The 17,711-nt window shown below is 40.6% G+C and overlaps 2 protein-coding genes and 1 long non-coding RNA gene across 4 annotated transcripts; all 3 read right to left on the bottom strand.

Moving 5' to 3' along the window:
• Positions 1-328: 328 nt before the first annotated feature.
• On the bottom strand, positions 329-9,585 carry LOC124685287. Of its 2 annotated transcripts, XM_047219623.1 has the most exons (19): positions 9,266-9,585; positions 8,306-8,475; positions 7,480-7,587; positions 7,314-7,385; positions 7,054-7,201; positions 6,203-6,285; positions 5,517-5,572; positions 5,203-5,330; positions 5,024-5,114; positions 4,835-4,900; positions 4,521-4,743; positions 4,237-4,338; positions 3,994-4,079; positions 3,789-3,911; positions 2,131-2,200; positions 1,943-2,034; positions 767-871; positions 560-674; positions 329-457 (listed from the first exon to the last, which is right to left on the bottom strand). In XM_047219623.1, the coding sequence occupies exons 1-18, from the start codon at positions 9,583-9,585 to the stop codon at positions 561-563; spliced, it is 2,157 nt and encodes a 718-aa protein (XP_047075579.1). In that variant the 3' UTR covers positions 329-457; position 560. The 2 variants fall into 2 exon arrangements, with proteins under 2 accessions (XP_047075579.1, XP_047075578.1); XM_047219622.1 differs by having other exon boundaries at positions 329-674.
• Positions 9,586-11,478: 1,893 nt separating this feature from the next.
• Positions 11,479-13,098, bottom strand: LOC124672496. Its single transcript, XM_047208719.1, has 3 exons — positions 13,064-13,098; positions 12,291-12,452; positions 11,479-12,217 (listed from the first exon to the last, which is right to left on the bottom strand). The coding sequence occupies exons 2-3, from the start codon at positions 12,427-12,429 to the stop codon at positions 11,739-11,741; spliced, it is 618 nt and encodes a 205-aa protein (XP_047064675.1). The 5' UTR covers positions 12,430-12,452; positions 13,064-13,098; the 3' UTR covers positions 11,479-11,738.
• A 12-nt stretch (positions 13,099-13,110) lies between these two features.
• LOC124672489 lies at positions 13,111-14,336 on the bottom strand. The gene is made up of 4 exons (XR_006992705.1): positions 14,227-14,336; positions 14,088-14,140; positions 13,264-13,359; positions 13,111-13,171 (listed from the first exon to the last, which is right to left on the bottom strand). It is a non-coding gene; the product is annotated as an uncharacterized LOC124672489 (long non-coding RNA).
• Between the last annotated feature and the right edge of the window lie 3,375 nt (positions 14,337-17,711).

The raw sequence follows: 17,711 nt of genomic DNA, 5'->3' as shown, positions 1-17,711 counted from the left end.
CGTTCCGTTCCGTCAGCTCTAGCGGTTCCCATATTCTGCGGCCCTGTTAGGCTCCAAGCACCATCGAAATTCTCCAGCACCTGCTGCAACCACAAGTTTAGGTCGCCAGTCACATCACTCGCGCTCTGCCCTGCACATTACGTAAGGAGCAGATCAGATAAGCGAATCAGAGCATACTAGAATTACTCAGATCATGTCCACATTCACGCAAATATACGTGCCGCTGGTTGTGGTGTATCTTTCTCGTCGGCACGTACGGAACAGATTACCTAGCTAGATTAATCCTGGTGATCGATGAGATGTGAGGATTGGCCTTTTGCAGCTAACCTTGGTATAAATTTTTAGTCATTGACCCGTAATGTCTTGTGTTGACCATTGAAGAAATATCTGTTTGTTGCATGAATCTTCACGAAATTCTAGGAAGGAATCAATTAAAGGATGACAACATAAGTTTGACCTAGACAAGAGACAACACACCAGTTACAGACCACCAGTAAAATTGTAAAAGGGTCAAGTTCTAAGAAATATAATCTGCCGGGTACACTTGATTCTTACGCACATCAATCAAAGTTCTCAATCTTGATTGGAGTTATATCGTCTGCCACCTCGAATTTGCCCACCAATCGAGCAAAAAAGACCATCTGCTGCTCCAAGGTGAACTTGATGTTTTCAGCCTGTTCCAAGTGAGAAAAAAGAGCTTAAAATCCATGAGAACCTTGAGATAACAGGGTTGAAGGTGCAAGGTAATTATTGCAGTATATTCGACCTTGCGGAACCCATGCTGCTCTCCTTCATATTCAACCAACGCAACAGGCAAGCCCCTTTCTTTCAAGGCCTTGTATATTTTACGTGCCTGATCTGGTGGTACGACCTGCAAAACATTTAGGCGTGTGAAATATTTTGCTAGGGTAGCCCCACATTTCTGCTTGCAGATTCTGGTTTTACATAAACTAGAGCAAACTTTTGGTTTGTGAGATTGCATCACACAAATTCACAAGTAGATGTTGCCGTAAAAGTTTAATTTTAATGGAATCCTATGAAGATATAGGATTGCTTTTTTACTTTGATAATTTTTCCTCCAAACTTTGACATCCAGTTCATAAAAACGGAATCTCAGGGTTACACATAATACATTGCTTCCACAACCTTTCCAGGGTCAGGTCCAAAACATGAAAATTTCTTGAAGATACAGAATGTGAAAAGGGATTTTTTTATTTTAAGTACTAGATGATTTTATTTAAATAGCTAGAAATCCGTATGAAAATAAGGAAGCACGGCCATTAGTTTTACAGGAGGAACTACGATATGACCGTCCAAAGAATGGAGTGGCTAATCTACAACAGAAGAAACAAAATTTTAAGGGTCAAAAGTGATAGCTTGTCTGCTGGAAATTAGTTCCAACTAAAGGCTGCAACACACCTTTTAATATATAGTCAGGTTTGGGGACATGGTCTTTTGGCTCATAGGTCTAAATGCACCTATTAAGAAAAATGCATTTTAAATTTAGTCTAAAATGTTGAAAAATTAAAAAGAAAAATTCCGGATGTACATTTGGACATTCTATGTTCATTCACAAAAGTTTTTGGAAAAAGGATATTTTGTGTGGCCTACATAAAAAAGATAAAAACATGTCATGTAAAAAGCTATTTTTAATCACCGAATATTGTCTTTTTTACACAGTCCATAAAAAATGTCATTTCTTTGAGAAACATAGTGTGTGAACATAGAATGTCAAGATGTACACCCAGAATTTCTTTTTGAAATTTTTAGAAATTTTGAAATATACTTTTTTGACACGGGTGCATCTACACCTATGAGTCAAAGATCATTTCCCCAGGTTTGGTCTCATATATAACTATGGTATGTAATAGAAACACACATATACAATGTTCTACCAACTCAGAATTCATGATAACCCATTTGGTTGGTGATCAGCACCTACCTTATCATCCAACCCTTGAAACAGAATAACTGGGCATGTAAATTTATTAACAAAGTTGATTGGTGATCTCTCATAGTAAGCCCTTTCATTTCCTGAAAGGATACAGTGGAAGAAGTAATCATTAACTCGTACCAAAGGGTGGGTTGAATATCCTTTTCCAAAACAAAAATGATGAGATACTGTCTTACCGACAAGATTATCGATATAATGGGACTCGAATTTGTGTGTCTCTGCTCTCAACAAAGACAAATCACCAATCTGCTCATCAATTAAGCAAAAGAGTTAATTAATGTCTATAAAAACAAAAATAAATAATAGATAACTAAATTATAGGTACCGAAATGGCACTAGTCAACTGCATTATTCAATCAGTCTACCAATGAAAAAGACAAAGTATAAGCAAGCTTTGGGATCTTTTCTTTCAAAAATAATCCCCATTTGCGAGAGCTAGGGTCTATGCATAAGCAAATGACAAAGGGCCCGTCCACCCTTGGCACATATATAAATCCAGGTCAATAATAACAATCGATTTAAACAAGAGTTTTTTTTTGGAAGAAATAAGATTTAAAGACATTCAAAATTGACTCTTCCATCTTCTACATTATTCACAACTTCATCCTTGGTTACAAAACCACGAAACTGGATGGACAGGCAAGACGGTGACCAGCAGCATTATGAGAGTGCCACAATGACTAAGATTTGGTCATAAGCCCTAGAAGGCACTCCTTGGACTTGTGCTCAAAGCCAGAACATAAGTTGTGGGTAAATTCTTAAACGTACTCCCTGCGGAACTAAAAGTAAGGCGCATTTTGTTTCGTTAAGACATGTCTTTGACCAGCAATTGCTGAAGCAATACAAGGTTAAATGACATGAAATTTGTGTCACTTCATTCGTTTCCAAAATTACATAGTTATTATAGTGATTTTCTATCACATAATCCGCATATTGAAAGAGTAATTGTTGGTCAAAAACTTGTCTTAACAAAATAAGATGTGCCATAATGATTGGAACTGAGGGAGTATATATCAAGCAATAAGGCACGACAGGAATTTCACAATATGCAGTTCAACTCCCAAAGGAATTTGTGAAATTTCCCAAATCCCAAACACGGCCCATTAGGGTGTGTGGCTGTGCGCAGATGTCCTGGAATATTGATGCCTGGAGCCAGACACAGAAAATGCAGCTAGTCACTCAACCTATAGTTGGACAAGGACTAAGAGTGTCATCTTTGATCTCTCTTTTAGAATAAAAAACATGATAGTGGTGCCGCTCTGGCTTGGCTCCTTTTTATAGTCCTGTCTGCCCCCCTCCGGTCTTCTTTCCTTATGTACATTCCCCTCTAGTATAATATAGCTCCTTCCTGTAATTATTTTCCCTTTTAACAAAATTTACTGTCAGGGCCTCCCCCACAGTTTTGTTATAGATTTCATTTACATTAAGGAAAATAACGAGTTTAGTTTCTCTGCTCTTTACTACCTGATGAGAGTTTCTATTATTTGAGATCAGCAATATGTTTCTCTCTCAGTTTAGGGTTTAGCATCTGCTGTGGTCTGTTGTGCTGCAGAACACTTCATTTCCGTTTTATAGTGAAACAGAAAAAAAAGGATGTTATGTTGTATTGAAAAAATATGATGACTGATCAAATGTGGCCAAATGGAAACATAAATATAACTCATGGATGACCAATATACAGGTCATAGTAACGATCTAAGATTATACCATTTTGAGACTCCAGGGACTGTTTATGAGAAAACAAATATAGGAGCTGCAGAACCCATTGAGTATCTGGTGAATGTTTGCCTATAGCAGCCCAACAAACAATAGATCCTGAAAAGATAGAACTTACTCCATACAAAGATGCTCCAGCCTTGAATGTATCTCTGAAAGCCAGTGAAGCTAAAGTAGTGTATCCACCTGCTGATCTCCCAGTTATACAGAGGCGCTGTTCATCTACTTTCCCATTCTCCACCTTACAACAAAAGGAAGGTGCATTTAATCTTTGCTAAAAATGCTAGTACTACAATATTATAACCACTGATGATAGGATGTACCAGGAACTTTGCACAGCTGCAACAATCATCAACATCAACAATACCCCATTTCTCCAATAGTCTCTCTCGATATTCTCTCCCATAACCTTCAGTTTATGTTTCAATACACGTTTAGCTTATAGTAATAAAAAATTAAATGAACCTAGAGCCTTTATTATAATCAATAGCCCACAACTAACTAATAAAGAGTTTTCTACATTTATAATAAGGTGTAATCTGAATATTAGAGGTTATAGGACAGACCGGTGCTTCCTCCATAGTTAACATCAAGAAATGCCCACCCTCGACTTGTCCAATACTGGACACTAAGGTCTAGAACTGCACGTGTTTCACCTGTAGGTCCTCCTGAAAATTGTGGGAGATATCAAAGCTCCACTGTCTTGTTTTTTTTTGTCATCATGGAAAATGGATGATCAAGTAACTCACTTAACAAACAAATATCTTTTAATGAAATAGATGTATAAAACACCAAACTTGAGTATGAATAATTACATCGAGACATCAAAAAGGTTCGTTAATTCCCTTACCATGTGTTTTGACAAGCAATGGAGGCTTTTCATCTGGTAAACCTTGAAACATTGGATTCAAAGGTGGGTAGAAATAGGCATAAGCATTCTTCCCAGGGCTGGATGTAGGGAACTCGATAAATTCTGGGGTGCTGAAGAAAGGTCTATATTGCCCAACATCTGGTGAGGAAGACCAGACTATTGAGAAATTAACTGCTTTTGTTTTGTTCTCATCCAAAGTCACCTGCAAAGAGTTAACGTATGTGATGCATCAGTTGACGCACTACTACATCATAAATACATAACCAAAAATGAGGATACCACATCCTGGAAACCTTTGCAATTGACAATGGAACATTTGCAGAGGCACCTTCGATATAGAAGAAATCATCTCCAGTTACCTGCCATACCGTAGAAGAGGTCAACACAACCACCAGCGAAAACTTAAGTTAACACACCACAGTACATACATGAAACAAAAACTCAAATAGAGGGCACACAGCTTCTGTCATTCTGATGCTTACCACATTGTACAAATCGGAGAAGGGGGTGTCGAGCAACGAAGCAGAACCTGAATCACAGTTTAGAACACCAAGATATGACCTTCCGAGCTGCCTGAGTGACATTGGCACTGGGATCATAGGATGGTATTTAAAGATGCTTTTATTAACAGAATAAACCAACTTTACAAAATTATCAGAACCTGTAAGTAAAAACGATGTGATTGCTCTTTCCAAGAAAATCGTAAGAGCTGATGCCAAAAACCCACAATGGTCTTGTGAACTCAGCATCTAATGTGTAAACTGGAACAACTTCATTGGCGTGTTCAACCTGATACAGTGAAGTGGAGATATTTAATGGAAGCAAAGATCAGATGATGACAAAGAATGTAATATTTAATCACCATGTCATAGTCGTGAGTTCTGAAGTTATTACTCCCCACGACACAAGAAACCAGCAGTGTCATCAAAATGTACGAAATTAAAGAGCTCAGGTACTGAGATAGAACCAAATTACCCATTTATAAATGTTCCAGAATCCACTCCCTCTGTCAGTTATGAAAAACAGTTCGCCTGCAAGTTTGCATGTATTAGAATAATTTTGTTCCAAGCCATGACAAAATTCTGCTACTCAGTAGTCAGTGGTCACCTTCTTGTCATGGAAGCAAATATATTAACATGAAAGTTGTATAAGATATCAAACAGTTCAATCAGTAGGCAGTGTTAACCATGAAGAGAAGGCCTAGAAAACAATAATGCAAAAACGCAGTTGTTGGTTAAGAACAAAGTGCTGTACTCCCATATTGAAGATAACCTAGTTTCCATATCATGATACAAAATACGATAGTCTATTTAGTTAAAGCATCTTCATAAAATGTTGGAACAGTAGGCAGACTAACATAAATTAGAGTCGTGAAACTGAACATAATATAACTTCCAATTCCATAATCAAACTAAAGAGTGTATTGAAGACATGAAGATGCACACCAATAGAGTATGTGATAAGAAATGTAAATGCTTCTCAAGTTCGCAATACCATATTTCCTATCCTCTTTCCATAAAAATCTTTGTTAACAAATGGAACTTCAGAAACAAGACAAAAGAAAAAAATAAAACACAAATCAGAAACTTATGTCACTCAAGTAAGAATAATATATGAGAAAATAGCAAAGAATCTAGGCAACTTTAGCTAGTAAATGACACCTTTTGGAGACCATTTAGGCTCAGCAGGTGATTCCACCTGCATTGGATTACCACCAGCAACACAGACCCGTTTGGACAAGTCTCTGCACAAAAGCACATCAGCAACAGTTAGAACTTGGTGCAACATACTAAGCAAATAAGCGAACTAATCACTAATCAGTACCATGATCCAAGCTCATACATGATATGACAGAATCTCATTATATTTAAAGATTTTACGAAAATGCACATACTGTATTTTTTCTTTGGTTTGAACAAAAATGTGCAAGTCCAAGTAGAAACTGACATTAAAAGAATGTCACTAGTTGCAGATTTTGGGGCTGTAGTGGCCCAGGATTTTATCTGACTTCTGATATTGTAGTTGTTCAATGGAAAGGGCGAGGACAGAAAATTTGTTACCCAGGGCCATGTGGTAGAGGTACATCACCTAAGCGCAGGAAGGACAGGGAGAAATTTGGGAAATATAAGCCTATCTCTTACTTCATTTCAAACGTGCCATTATATAGCCTGGCCTGTCAGCTGTAGCCTGTAGTCATGCCCCACATGACATAAAAGGGCACGCGATATTTGGTTTTCCACTGGTAACTTTTCAAATGTGTTTCGTAACTACATGTTGTAACAGACAAGTTTTTTTCTGGAGATGTTAATACATAAAGTGGCCTAGAAGGGGGCATAGAGATGTATTGAAACTCCTTGTGAGTACCATGGTAGAAATGCAGAATGTATCTTCAGATAAAGTGCCTGGTTATCCATATTGAGGTGATGATTAACTAGGTTCTTTTTATTTATAACATGTCTTCCAAGAAAAGGCAGCATGTTCCAGTATCCAGTTCAAAAGATAGTTCACTAACCCGCTTTCAGAGAAGTAGCCAACCCAGAGTTCTGATTTATCCCATGCCATGTTTGGATGACCCCACTCAATCCATGCCATCCGCTTTTTATTTTGATCAATTCGAGGAGAAGCATAGAAGTCATTCCCACTGATCAGCACCTTTGGTTCTTCAATACAGAAATATATGTGAGATACTGGTATTTAAACCAAAGTAAGCATCAAACAAAACGAACAAAAACTTAGATCTGCTTGGTACAAATTACAGAATTTTCTACTTACCATGGACATCCCCACCACTTAAGTTTACAGATGCAATTGTTGTAGTGGGATTCAAGCTACTCGTCCGTCGGTCTATCGAGAAATTTGAGCATGTCAGAGTTCAGCAGTTCATCCTGCAGCTAGACACACTGCATGTAACTCTGTGAACAAATCATATGTGAAGTACCTTCCATCACAGTAACATAACGGCTGAAGTGTGGATCAAAGACTCCATCAGCATAACTGACGTCAGGTGCACCATAATCAGGTGTAAGAGGCGCAGGTAGACTAGCAGCTGATGAAGACAAAATGATCATGTCAAATAATTTCAAATAAAAACACCATAATTTAATTTGCAAAGATGAAATGTTACTAAAGAGTTGATTTGAATTAGTGTCATTCCCTACAACCCTCCCTGGCCGTCTTGTATACCCATCCGTGTACAGACTTCTTGCTTGTACAATTCATAGTTAACAAAACATATACTCTTGATGCCTTGCCTACAGTTTTCAGTCAAAAAGATTCCCTAGTTTTTCTATCAGATCATTTTCATCAGCTGCCAAGTATTAGACCTAAAAGTAAGTTTTCCTGCAATCATGAATTCATGATTCACGATTCGTGAGGATTAGAGCAAATAGCTTTAGCTAGCCTACCTATTGATTACTATGTTGATGATCTCACAGATAAGGGTTTTTGGCACTCAATCCGAGCTTCAATACTATAATGTATCAGGTAAGTGGGCCTCACTCTTTCTAGCCCTCTTCCCCATCATATTTTTAGGCACACTGCTATTCATATTACCCATTTCAATAAACAGTTGAACAAAATATAACCTATTGAAGGAGATGTAATGGAATATAAGACTAGCATTTGAAGGAGACTAAACGCAAGTAAGAAAACTAAACATCATATAATTCCAACTTAACCACATTTCTTTACTGAAATGATAAGTCACATGTAGGCTAGAGTGACGCTGAACTAACTCTATTCTAAGTGCTTACTATCCCACTTACTTTCGGTCAGTTGCTTGTACAGACGCTGATCCTTATAGTTTGAGAAAAGAACAACATTATCTTGGACTGCAAATGCACCACCTCCATATTCTTGAGCCAGAGTGCGTGCTGCAAATTCCTGAGGTATGACATCCACAGGCTTGTCACCCTCCTTTACAATAACCATACGCCTGAATACACAATTAGTTAAATATGGCCCAAAATATCCAACTTGAGTCTCCACACAAACTAACTGAGACCTAACAAGATTGAATATGGTTGACCAATAATAAGCACGAACATAATGTAATTGACATATGCCGAGGAGTTTGGCACGCGGCCCATGGTGTCATTGATTTTGAATGAGGAAGGATGTGTACGTTATCATTCAGATCGTCTGACACCATTTTTATCTCATGTGCAACATGCACACGCCTCAGGCTTGGTACACTCTAGGTTCTAAGATTGCATGTAACTATTGGTAAAATTCATCAAGCAACTGCATTCTCATTTTCAAGTCTCATCATTCACATACTCTTGGGCATGGGCTATTGTAATTTTCTTATACAGACAAAAACAGTTTTATCATGGTCATGGAATCGATCTCATTTGCTATATCTTCCCTCTTACTGGAATGGAGAGAGAATCATTTATCTGCCAAGAATCTAAAGCTCCATTAAACAAAGAAAATGACCCCAAATAACATTCTCCTTCATACTCAGCTATATTCACTGCTGGTGATAGAACTACTCAGACCAATGGATTTAGATGTTCCCACAAGCTACCAAAACAAATCCATGTATGTAAACTTGCTAACAAATCACCATAGGCTGCTCACCTATTCGAACACGCAGAAGATAACATAGTAAAGGGAACATTGAGGATATAATGCATTAATCTACACCAGCACCAGACTTTCGAGGCAAAAGCATACTGCATCGGCCAATTAAGCACTTAAGCACGGGATCAGTGCTCACTCACCCTTTCTCCTCGGGGCGGCCCTCGATCCATAGCAGCCGACCGTCTCCGGCGAGGGCCATGCCCCCGAGGCGCTTGTCGGCGCCGGAGACGACATCCGCGGTGATGGGCGACTTCCAGGACCCGTACGGCGCCGCCGTGGGCTTCTCCCCGGCCGCGGCGGCTGCCGACGGCGCGGTAGAAGCGGAGGAGGAGGAGGAGGACATGCGGGGCGGCGAGGCGAGGGCACGGCGGAGGGGGGTGCGGGGGAGCGCACGGAGGACGAGCGCCGGGGCGGAGGTGGAGCAGGCCGCGGGTAAGATGGAGGCCAGGAGTGACGCCATTAATTGGGCGGCGTGGCCTGCGATTTTATACAGGTTTTGGTGGGGGTTTTGCGGCTATTTGCAACATTGTTCTACCCACCTTCTCGAAAATGAAATCAAATCAGAGCGTACACTTGTATCCTTTAAATCTAGGCCATGCACTATGTGACGCCGGTTTAAAGAAAAAGTTGTCACGTGTGCAAGTCACTTCATTTTTCTTGATATATATAGGTTCGATTTATTTGTGGATCCAAGACAACATGCACTACCTTTTTGTACTTTTTTCATGCAATCACATCAATCAATCTCCCCTCCCTCTCTATGCAACATGGGCCAGCCTAGCATGTATAGCAGCATGAACCGAACCAACAAGTTGAGTCGCTTTTGCTGTCAAAGCTATTGAACCGATGCACTGCTATGTGTTGAATCGATTCATTGAGATCTATGGTTCGCTTTTGCTCTACATAGTGGATGGTCTTAGGGCAACTTCAAGATAGAAATATGTACACTATAGTGGAGTGTACTATGAAAGCTTGAGATAGTTAACCAAGGGTTTGCAACAGAAGATTGTTTCCTAAATTATCTTTCTGCATTGTACTAAAAAATTGTTTTGCTCGAAATAAATCCATAAAAGCAACCATCTTGAGTGGCATGTTTTCTCAACAAAATGATGGATATGGAGCCCACATGGATTCCTTTCATCAAAACGGTTTTCTAACCCACAGTTTTTTTCTTAAGAAAACACCGTGCATGGATTTTTTTTGTTGCTACGAGTTGTACCTGGAGTATGTGAGTATTGCGGAACTAGTTGCCCACACCCCATGTCGTATGTTGTCCTTTTGAGTTTTTTTTAAAAAATGTAAGAACATTCATGGATATGAGTTTAGGTTCCACATATTTTGACCATTTGTGACCCGTGTGGAAAAGAGAAGATCTAAGTAAACAGTATCATGTGCTAATCACACTTTTTTTTGCATGCTGCACATTGTCATATTTTTTGATCAAATTTTGTTGGTACAAAAGATATGGCATAACCAATGTCCATGCTATTTTTTTACATCTTATGAAATCTTAGGAATGCATCATGCAACATAAGATGCAGGCGCAACTAGTAGGGGATTTTAGGTTCCCAGTTAAATGGTTGTTCCCAAAATATGTATAGTGTTTCATCTTGCGGGTGAAAATCCCATGGAAGGCTAACTTGGAAAAAAAAAATCTTAGTTAGTTTGCATAGTATGTGCACATTGCGCCAAAACTCGCCAAGGCCAACAGCATACATTGTCAGCAACAGCTGAGTACCGGGCACACTCATCACACTGTGCTCTTGACCGGGGAACGATGCCAAGTTGGTGAAGATCATCATTTGGGATGGGCGTAGTATCTTTGCGATTGCAGTTTAAATCTATCTGATTTTTATCCGTTTGCTTAAGGAATCGGCAGACCCTGTAGAAACAACCGTCAATTCAGAGAACAAGTACAGTACACCAGACTGCTCATGTAAGAACGCAAAAAAAAAGATATACATCATTCAATAAGCTGAATTCAACTATTGGAGGTTTAGTTTTCCAAACAAGATACATCGATAATAAAACAGTAGTATGTTCAGGATATTTATAGCGTGGAATGCCAGGAGTGCAAAAGGGAAAGTCGATGATCTTAACAGTCTGCATGCCCTTAGCCTTCAGAATACTAGCAAATTCCCAACACTATTCCATAACAGGCTAGAATCAGGAAAGATGTGGCATCAAAGATATATATCACCATCTCACAAAATAAGATATATATCACACAGGAAATCATTAGACGGAAAAAACTGAAAAAACTGAAGATTACTTATGAACTGAAACTGAAACCCTTTCTATTCATATATGAATAAGTGGCCGCTCTTACACAAGTTCACAGCACATCAGTCAGAACTAGTTATACAATTCACTTAGAAGATAGTCGGTATGCAATTCATAACAAAAGTACCACGTGGGTACAACTACCTGTTCAATTGCTTTTTCCAATGTGGGTACTGAAAGAATGCTATCTACCTGTATCTACACTTGATGAATGCTCGCATTTGTCTGTATATAAACTCTAACCTGAAACCTGTATTTGCCATTTACCAACTATCCATTTGCCGTTTGTTTCGCAACAGAGTAACTAACATTACTGCTCTTGGCAACCAGCTAAGTAAGCACAAGCCAATCCGGTGGAACACCGAAGAATATCTCGGCCACCCCCGTCACCAAAGAATGCATGGCGAGTTGACGAGCAGCTCCATTGCTTTCTTCGGTAATGGCTTCCACTGTGCAACGTGAGGGATCCAGCAATTTCATCAACTCTTCCATCTGTGGGCATGGAGCATGAGCACTGGCTAGAGGGTCGAGCAGTTGGAATAGATGGGACTCCAGCACAATAGAAGTTGGTTGATAGGCCCGAGCGATTTTGATCCCTTCACAGCAAGCAGCTGCTAAAAGAACTGGTCCCGTGACCTGCATCGGGAAACATGACGCGCAGATGAATTGCCAGGCTCCCTTCTTAATCAACAACCCTGCAGCACCTGTAGTGCCATCTTCTGCAATCAAACTAGCGACATGGACCCGCACTTTTTGCTCGAATACTTCTGATGTAGGTCCTTTTCCTTTGATATCTAATGTGGGCAGCACTGCAATATGACACAAAGGTTCAAACGTGTCTAGCTTGCAAGCTGGAAATGACAGGCGTTCACAAAAGCTAACCTTCTCCATCCTGCATCAGCCTCTGTGGGGTGAGTTGTGCTGATCTAGGTTGGCGCAGAGATGGTACTCCCATTGCAGGTGTGCCATGGTTATTCCGCATCAGCGGTGGAGCCATTAGCTCGGATCCTGGTTGGCCCATAGATAGTTTTGAGAATGCCAGTTCTGCAGAAATATCAGAGAAAGACCAAAAAAGTATAATATTAGACAAAGCATACCTTATAACACAAATATTTCTGCAACGCATATGGTTTGATGATGCATATTAACTAGAAAGTGAACTACTGTTCTCTGTGCATAGCTCAAAATATGTGAACATATAATCATGCATGCTAAAAAAAATTGAATAACGTATAGGCATAACTAGGTATGTACTTATATTTTGAAACAATAGAATTCATTGCATTATAAAGGAGACATACCCAGTGGCTTATAGTAAGACTCTGTCAATTAAGTAAACAGACAGTATTATAAGAAGTTGATCTAGGTAATACCAAACATTCCTGAATACATTGTGAGAGTTGAAACTATAAATACAGTTGCATTATTTCAAGTATATGTTATGTGAACAAAACAAGTATCCAACACACATTCCCTTGTTATAATCAAGACAGAAAACATACGTCTTGTCGTTCAAAGCAAGAAAGTTATTGGTACTAATTTAATTTAAAAGGCAAAGCCTACAAGTCATGAGAATTTTTTTGGTCATGAATTTGCAAGTCAAGAAACATGTTAGGTAATATACGTGTGGTAAGCGAACACACAATGTTACTAACCAAGAGAAGAATCAGTCCCCCATGGAGCAAAATCTGAAGCATAACTTCCCAAGTTAAAGGCAGGTGTACGATCAGGCGTTCGAGCATGTATGATAGGAAAATTGATCACTACACAGTACAAACATGAGGCATGATGATTAGTGTAAAGACATACTTATGTCACTGTATTTTGAGTAAGCAAACAGGAAGCATTTACTAACCAGCATTATAATTTTTCTGTTGTGGAGGAAGCATTGCAGTAGGAGTACTGGAGGTAGAAGCATCTATCTGATTAAGGATTGCAGCATGTCTGAGTACTGCATACATATGATATGATGATCAGTGGAAAGAAATTCAGACAGAAGCAAAAAAAAATAGCTTAGCTATACTACTACTGCCATGTTAATTACACCTGGACCTTAGATGATGTTGTTCAGAAACGGCATAGAGCATGAATATGAAATAACATCTTACATAAGTTATGTGTGTGATATAATCCGTAAAAATGACATTTCAATCAAATCACATGACACTTCATCACCTGTGCTTCTATCTATGTGTGATGAAGTAGGAGATCATAATGTTGAATATACAATGAGGAGTAATGCACATTAACCTTGTCAACAAGGATATCAACTGTAGGCATCTTTATCGTAAAAAAAAAATCTACCTTAGGTGTACCTTGACTGCAAAATATTTGGTAAACTAAGCAAACTATGCTAAGCTGCTAAGTTTTGTTTCTATTAGGAGATGTTCTTTTACTTTTCAGAAATCCTCTTTGGTAATACTTGACAGGAGTTTCCAGAAATAATGAACTGGAAAGATAATGTAACAACACATGTATGAATCAGGCATGCCTAATATTGCACATGAGAACAGTCTTGATCAGATAGTCATACATTCACAACACTTACATTATAGCAGTATAAAGATAATCTTGAAAAAAAACCCGGCAATAAGCAAAGGCCAAAAAACTACATCTAGGAGTCAAAACATTTAAAAAAGAGTCCAACAACATTAAAAGAGGATCTTTTAGAGGCTAAACCTGGATCTGAAGGATATTTGAACAGATAACCAACCATCTGAGGCGCACAAAGTCTGCAAACAATAAAAAGTTAAGATAACTTAGGTGAGGAGTTGAAATAGCATGCATAGCACTGAAGAAGGAAATAAGCAAACTGTACTTTTGTAAAATAGAAGTAGTGAATGTGTCAGGGATTTACTTCTTCCCTCCTGCTTCCTACAGCTTAGGTTTTAACTACTGTATAGATCTCTACCGAATGGCAGAACAGAAACACATATTATCAAGCCTTTGTCTCGACGATGCTTCTTATCAAGTTGACTGAAGCAAATCTTTTAGGCCAAGAACAGCATTGGACAAACACTAACAGTCTAACAGACTGATTCATTCCAGTAGCAAAGGGATCTTCTTGGCACTAGAAAACTCAAAAACCAAATCATCTGTTGCAACAGTAGACAATTGACTGGGTGCTTAATCACGTAATAACTCATTCCGATATAGCAACAACAATTCTGTGCACCATGGCCACACTAAATCAAATCGTTCATTCCACCAGCAAGAAATCTGCACAGGAGACCAGAAGGAATTAACCGGGTGTTTGAGCCTGTAAGCATACAAGCCTAATTGCTTTAACATGTGTCAGACAGACTGTAAGCCCATTTCTGTAAGCGCAGATCATCGAACAGATTGCGCGTGCCTGGGAGAAATTTCAATACGGACCTGCTCATTAGCGCGTGAGCCCACGCGTATTTCGCCCAGTAGAGAGCCCACGAGTCCTCGTCGAGCCACGGCGGCGAGCTTCTGTAGGAGGAGGAGGAAAAAGAACATTGCAAGAATCAGAGCAAGAACAGGACCAAATTAGCGAGTATGGTGAACGAATCATCGCAAGAATGAGAACAAGAACGCAACCAATTATGTTCTAGAAAAGAAGCGGTAGAATCAGAGCAATGATGCAGCCAACTGGGCCCAGAGGAAGCGAAAGAACCAGTGCCTAAATCAGAGCAAGAACCGCTAAATCACAAAAAGGCCGGGGCGGGCAAGAATCATAGCCTGGGAAAGGGGGAGAGGGAACCACCGCAAGAATCATAGCAAGAAGTGGACGAATTAGCCTCCTCGAGAAAGCAATAGAAAAACCTTGCAAGAATCGGCGCAAGGACGAGTAGAATCGCCTCGAGAACTGAACCGATTAAGCGCGAGATCAGAGAAACCGCAATTTTTAGCCCGAGAAGGGGGCGGGGGGAGAAAGAACCGCCGCAAGAAGTAATCATAGCAAGAACTGGACCAGTTAGCCCTTGGAGAAAGCAACAGAAGAACAAGAGAAATGGCGATAAGAATCGCCGCAAGAACCGAGCGGATTAAGCGAGATTTGACCAAGGGCCTCACCCCGGCAGCGGCGCCAGGAGAGCCGTCCCTGCGAAGCTGGCCAGGCGGCATTGCAGGTCCGCGCGTGCCCCGGGGACGGAGTCCAGGTACTCGAAGAGGTCCCCCGGACGGCGGCCGATGACGAGCGCGAAGACGCGCTCCGGGTCGAGGTAGCGGCCGGAGGGGGAGCCGTAGCCGTAGCCGGAGCCGGAGGAGCCCATCTGCACAAGCAAGCGCGAAGAGCTGAAGGGAGAACCGGAAGTAAGCAAGCAGAAAGTGGAGCGGCGGCAACGGGGAAGCGCAATGGTAGAGGCGGGCGGTCCCGGCGATCTCTCACCTCGAGGGCGGCGGCCGGCGGCACGAAGTCCGGGGAGAGGAGGCTGGGGAGTGGGGTTGGGCGAGAGCGAGGCGCGACGCGGCGCCTCTTTTCTTTCCCCTTGTTTGGAATGAGCAAAGACCGAGACGGCCGCGTGCGTGGTGCGTGTGAAATATTTGCGGCGACGGAAGGAAAGAAACGAAGCCTATCTAGGCCCAATTGATTACCGCAGAGCACCAAACTGGGCTTGCATTCGGCCCGTATTCGTCTTGGTGAGAGGTCATGCTAAATCATGTCATTTTCACAAGATGAGAACCAACCTGTGGTTGGATGATTAGGAGGGCAGTGGCACCCTCAGCCCACCAGAGTGTCTCATAAAGGCGGAATATTCTTCAGTGGGAAGCGACGTTCCCGTCGACAGCGAGGCGTCTGTGGTGACTTCGTCAATCTCAAGACCCGCCGGATCAATTCTTCAACGCAGTCTCTTGGAGGTGCTCATAGGGGTAGGGTGTGCGTGTGTGTGTTCATAGGGGTGAGTGTGTGCGCGTATGTATGAGCGTCTTTGATTGTACTGTGTTTCGCAAAAAAAAAAGATAGAAAAAAAAAGTCATTTCCGCAAGATGAGATAGAATGACAAAAAGTCGCCGAAGCCCGGCGCGGCGGCACGCCGCGCATAGATTGGTACTTTTAAATGGTATACTGTCCTACTACTCCCTCAAGTTTATCACAACTTTTTTCTAGATATGGATGAATCTACACCTCTGTATCTAAACAAAGTTGAGAAGTTCAGAAGTATTTTATAGGGCATTGCCTTTTTTTAACGTTTAACAGGTTCCTACTGTTTTTGTATTAAAACACCCCTTGGGGCAAGAGTTCAAGTAGTTACATCAGAGTGAATTCACAAATGACCCTATCTAGAATACAAAAGACACAAGGGCTATCTATTTCTATGGGTGCCTTATAAACTATGTGAGAGGTTGTGAATGAAGGGGTGTAACTCCTCCTTGGTTCTATGGACTAGGAGAGCAAAATCTACCTTGAATCTTCTCTTCCATGAATCAACTTCAGGTGCTATATTACTGAATAGAAGATTCTTCCTCTCCTTCCATAAACTCCAAGCACCAACAACAAAAACTACCATGGACATGGGGCCAGTCCACTGAGATTTACCTTGTTCAAGTATTTTATAGGGCATTGCCTTATGGCTCATAAGTCTTGTGAATTTGATAATTTCGGTGATAAACTTCTTATTTATTTTTATATTGGAAGATTTATCGTCATCGTCTTTTTTTTTGAACGGTTATCTTCATCGTCTACTAACAAGTAGAGATGTCAGCTAACAACAAATTTCTTACGTGAAAATATTGTAGTACTATAAGTCTATGCAATCTTCCGACAATTATGATCACCAAGTACATCCGCATGTCGTTTCATCTCCATGATCCCGCGCACGCAAAGCCGGACATCCTTCCTAGTTAGCCTGATTGAGAAAGTGTTTTCCTTGCATCTCCCTTTCTGATGCCACTTAGTCGAAGCTTGGATGGTATCTCCGATCTAGGATGTTTGCAAACAATAATGAGAAAAGGGGCACTATATATTTGAGTTAGAAATAGAGAAAGTATTTTTCTTGGTACAATGATGACACATGTCAATTTGTTACAAAAAATCTTAGAGATTGCAACTTACAACAATAATACTTCCTCGGTCCATAAAAGATAAGGGATTTCTATTTTCGTGCCCTCGGGTCCTTAGTTGTGCTCAGTTTTCCCCAGCTCCTTAGTTTTTCCTCAGTTTTACCCAAGCGTTTGTCTGAAACCATCACACGTGATGTAACGGCCGGTTGTCCGACGGTTGACCGTTATCTTCTCGACTAGTGGGGCCACGTAGAGCCCGCAAAGACACGTCGGACCATCCATCTTTGTTTGACCGTAAGCATCGCCGTATCCCCGACCAAAACGCGAACGAGTGGG

The sequence above is a fragment of the Lolium rigidum genome, chromosome 1, assembly GCF_022539505.1.
Source record: "Lolium rigidum isolate FL_2022 chromosome 1, APGP_CSIRO_Lrig_0.1, whole genome shotgun sequence".
Classification (NCBI taxonomy): Eukaryota; Viridiplantae; Streptophyta; class Magnoliopsida; order Poales; family Poaceae; genus Lolium; species Lolium rigidum.
Note: the sequence above shows the minus strand (reverse complement) of the source record. Positions and strands in the feature narration are given on the sequence as shown.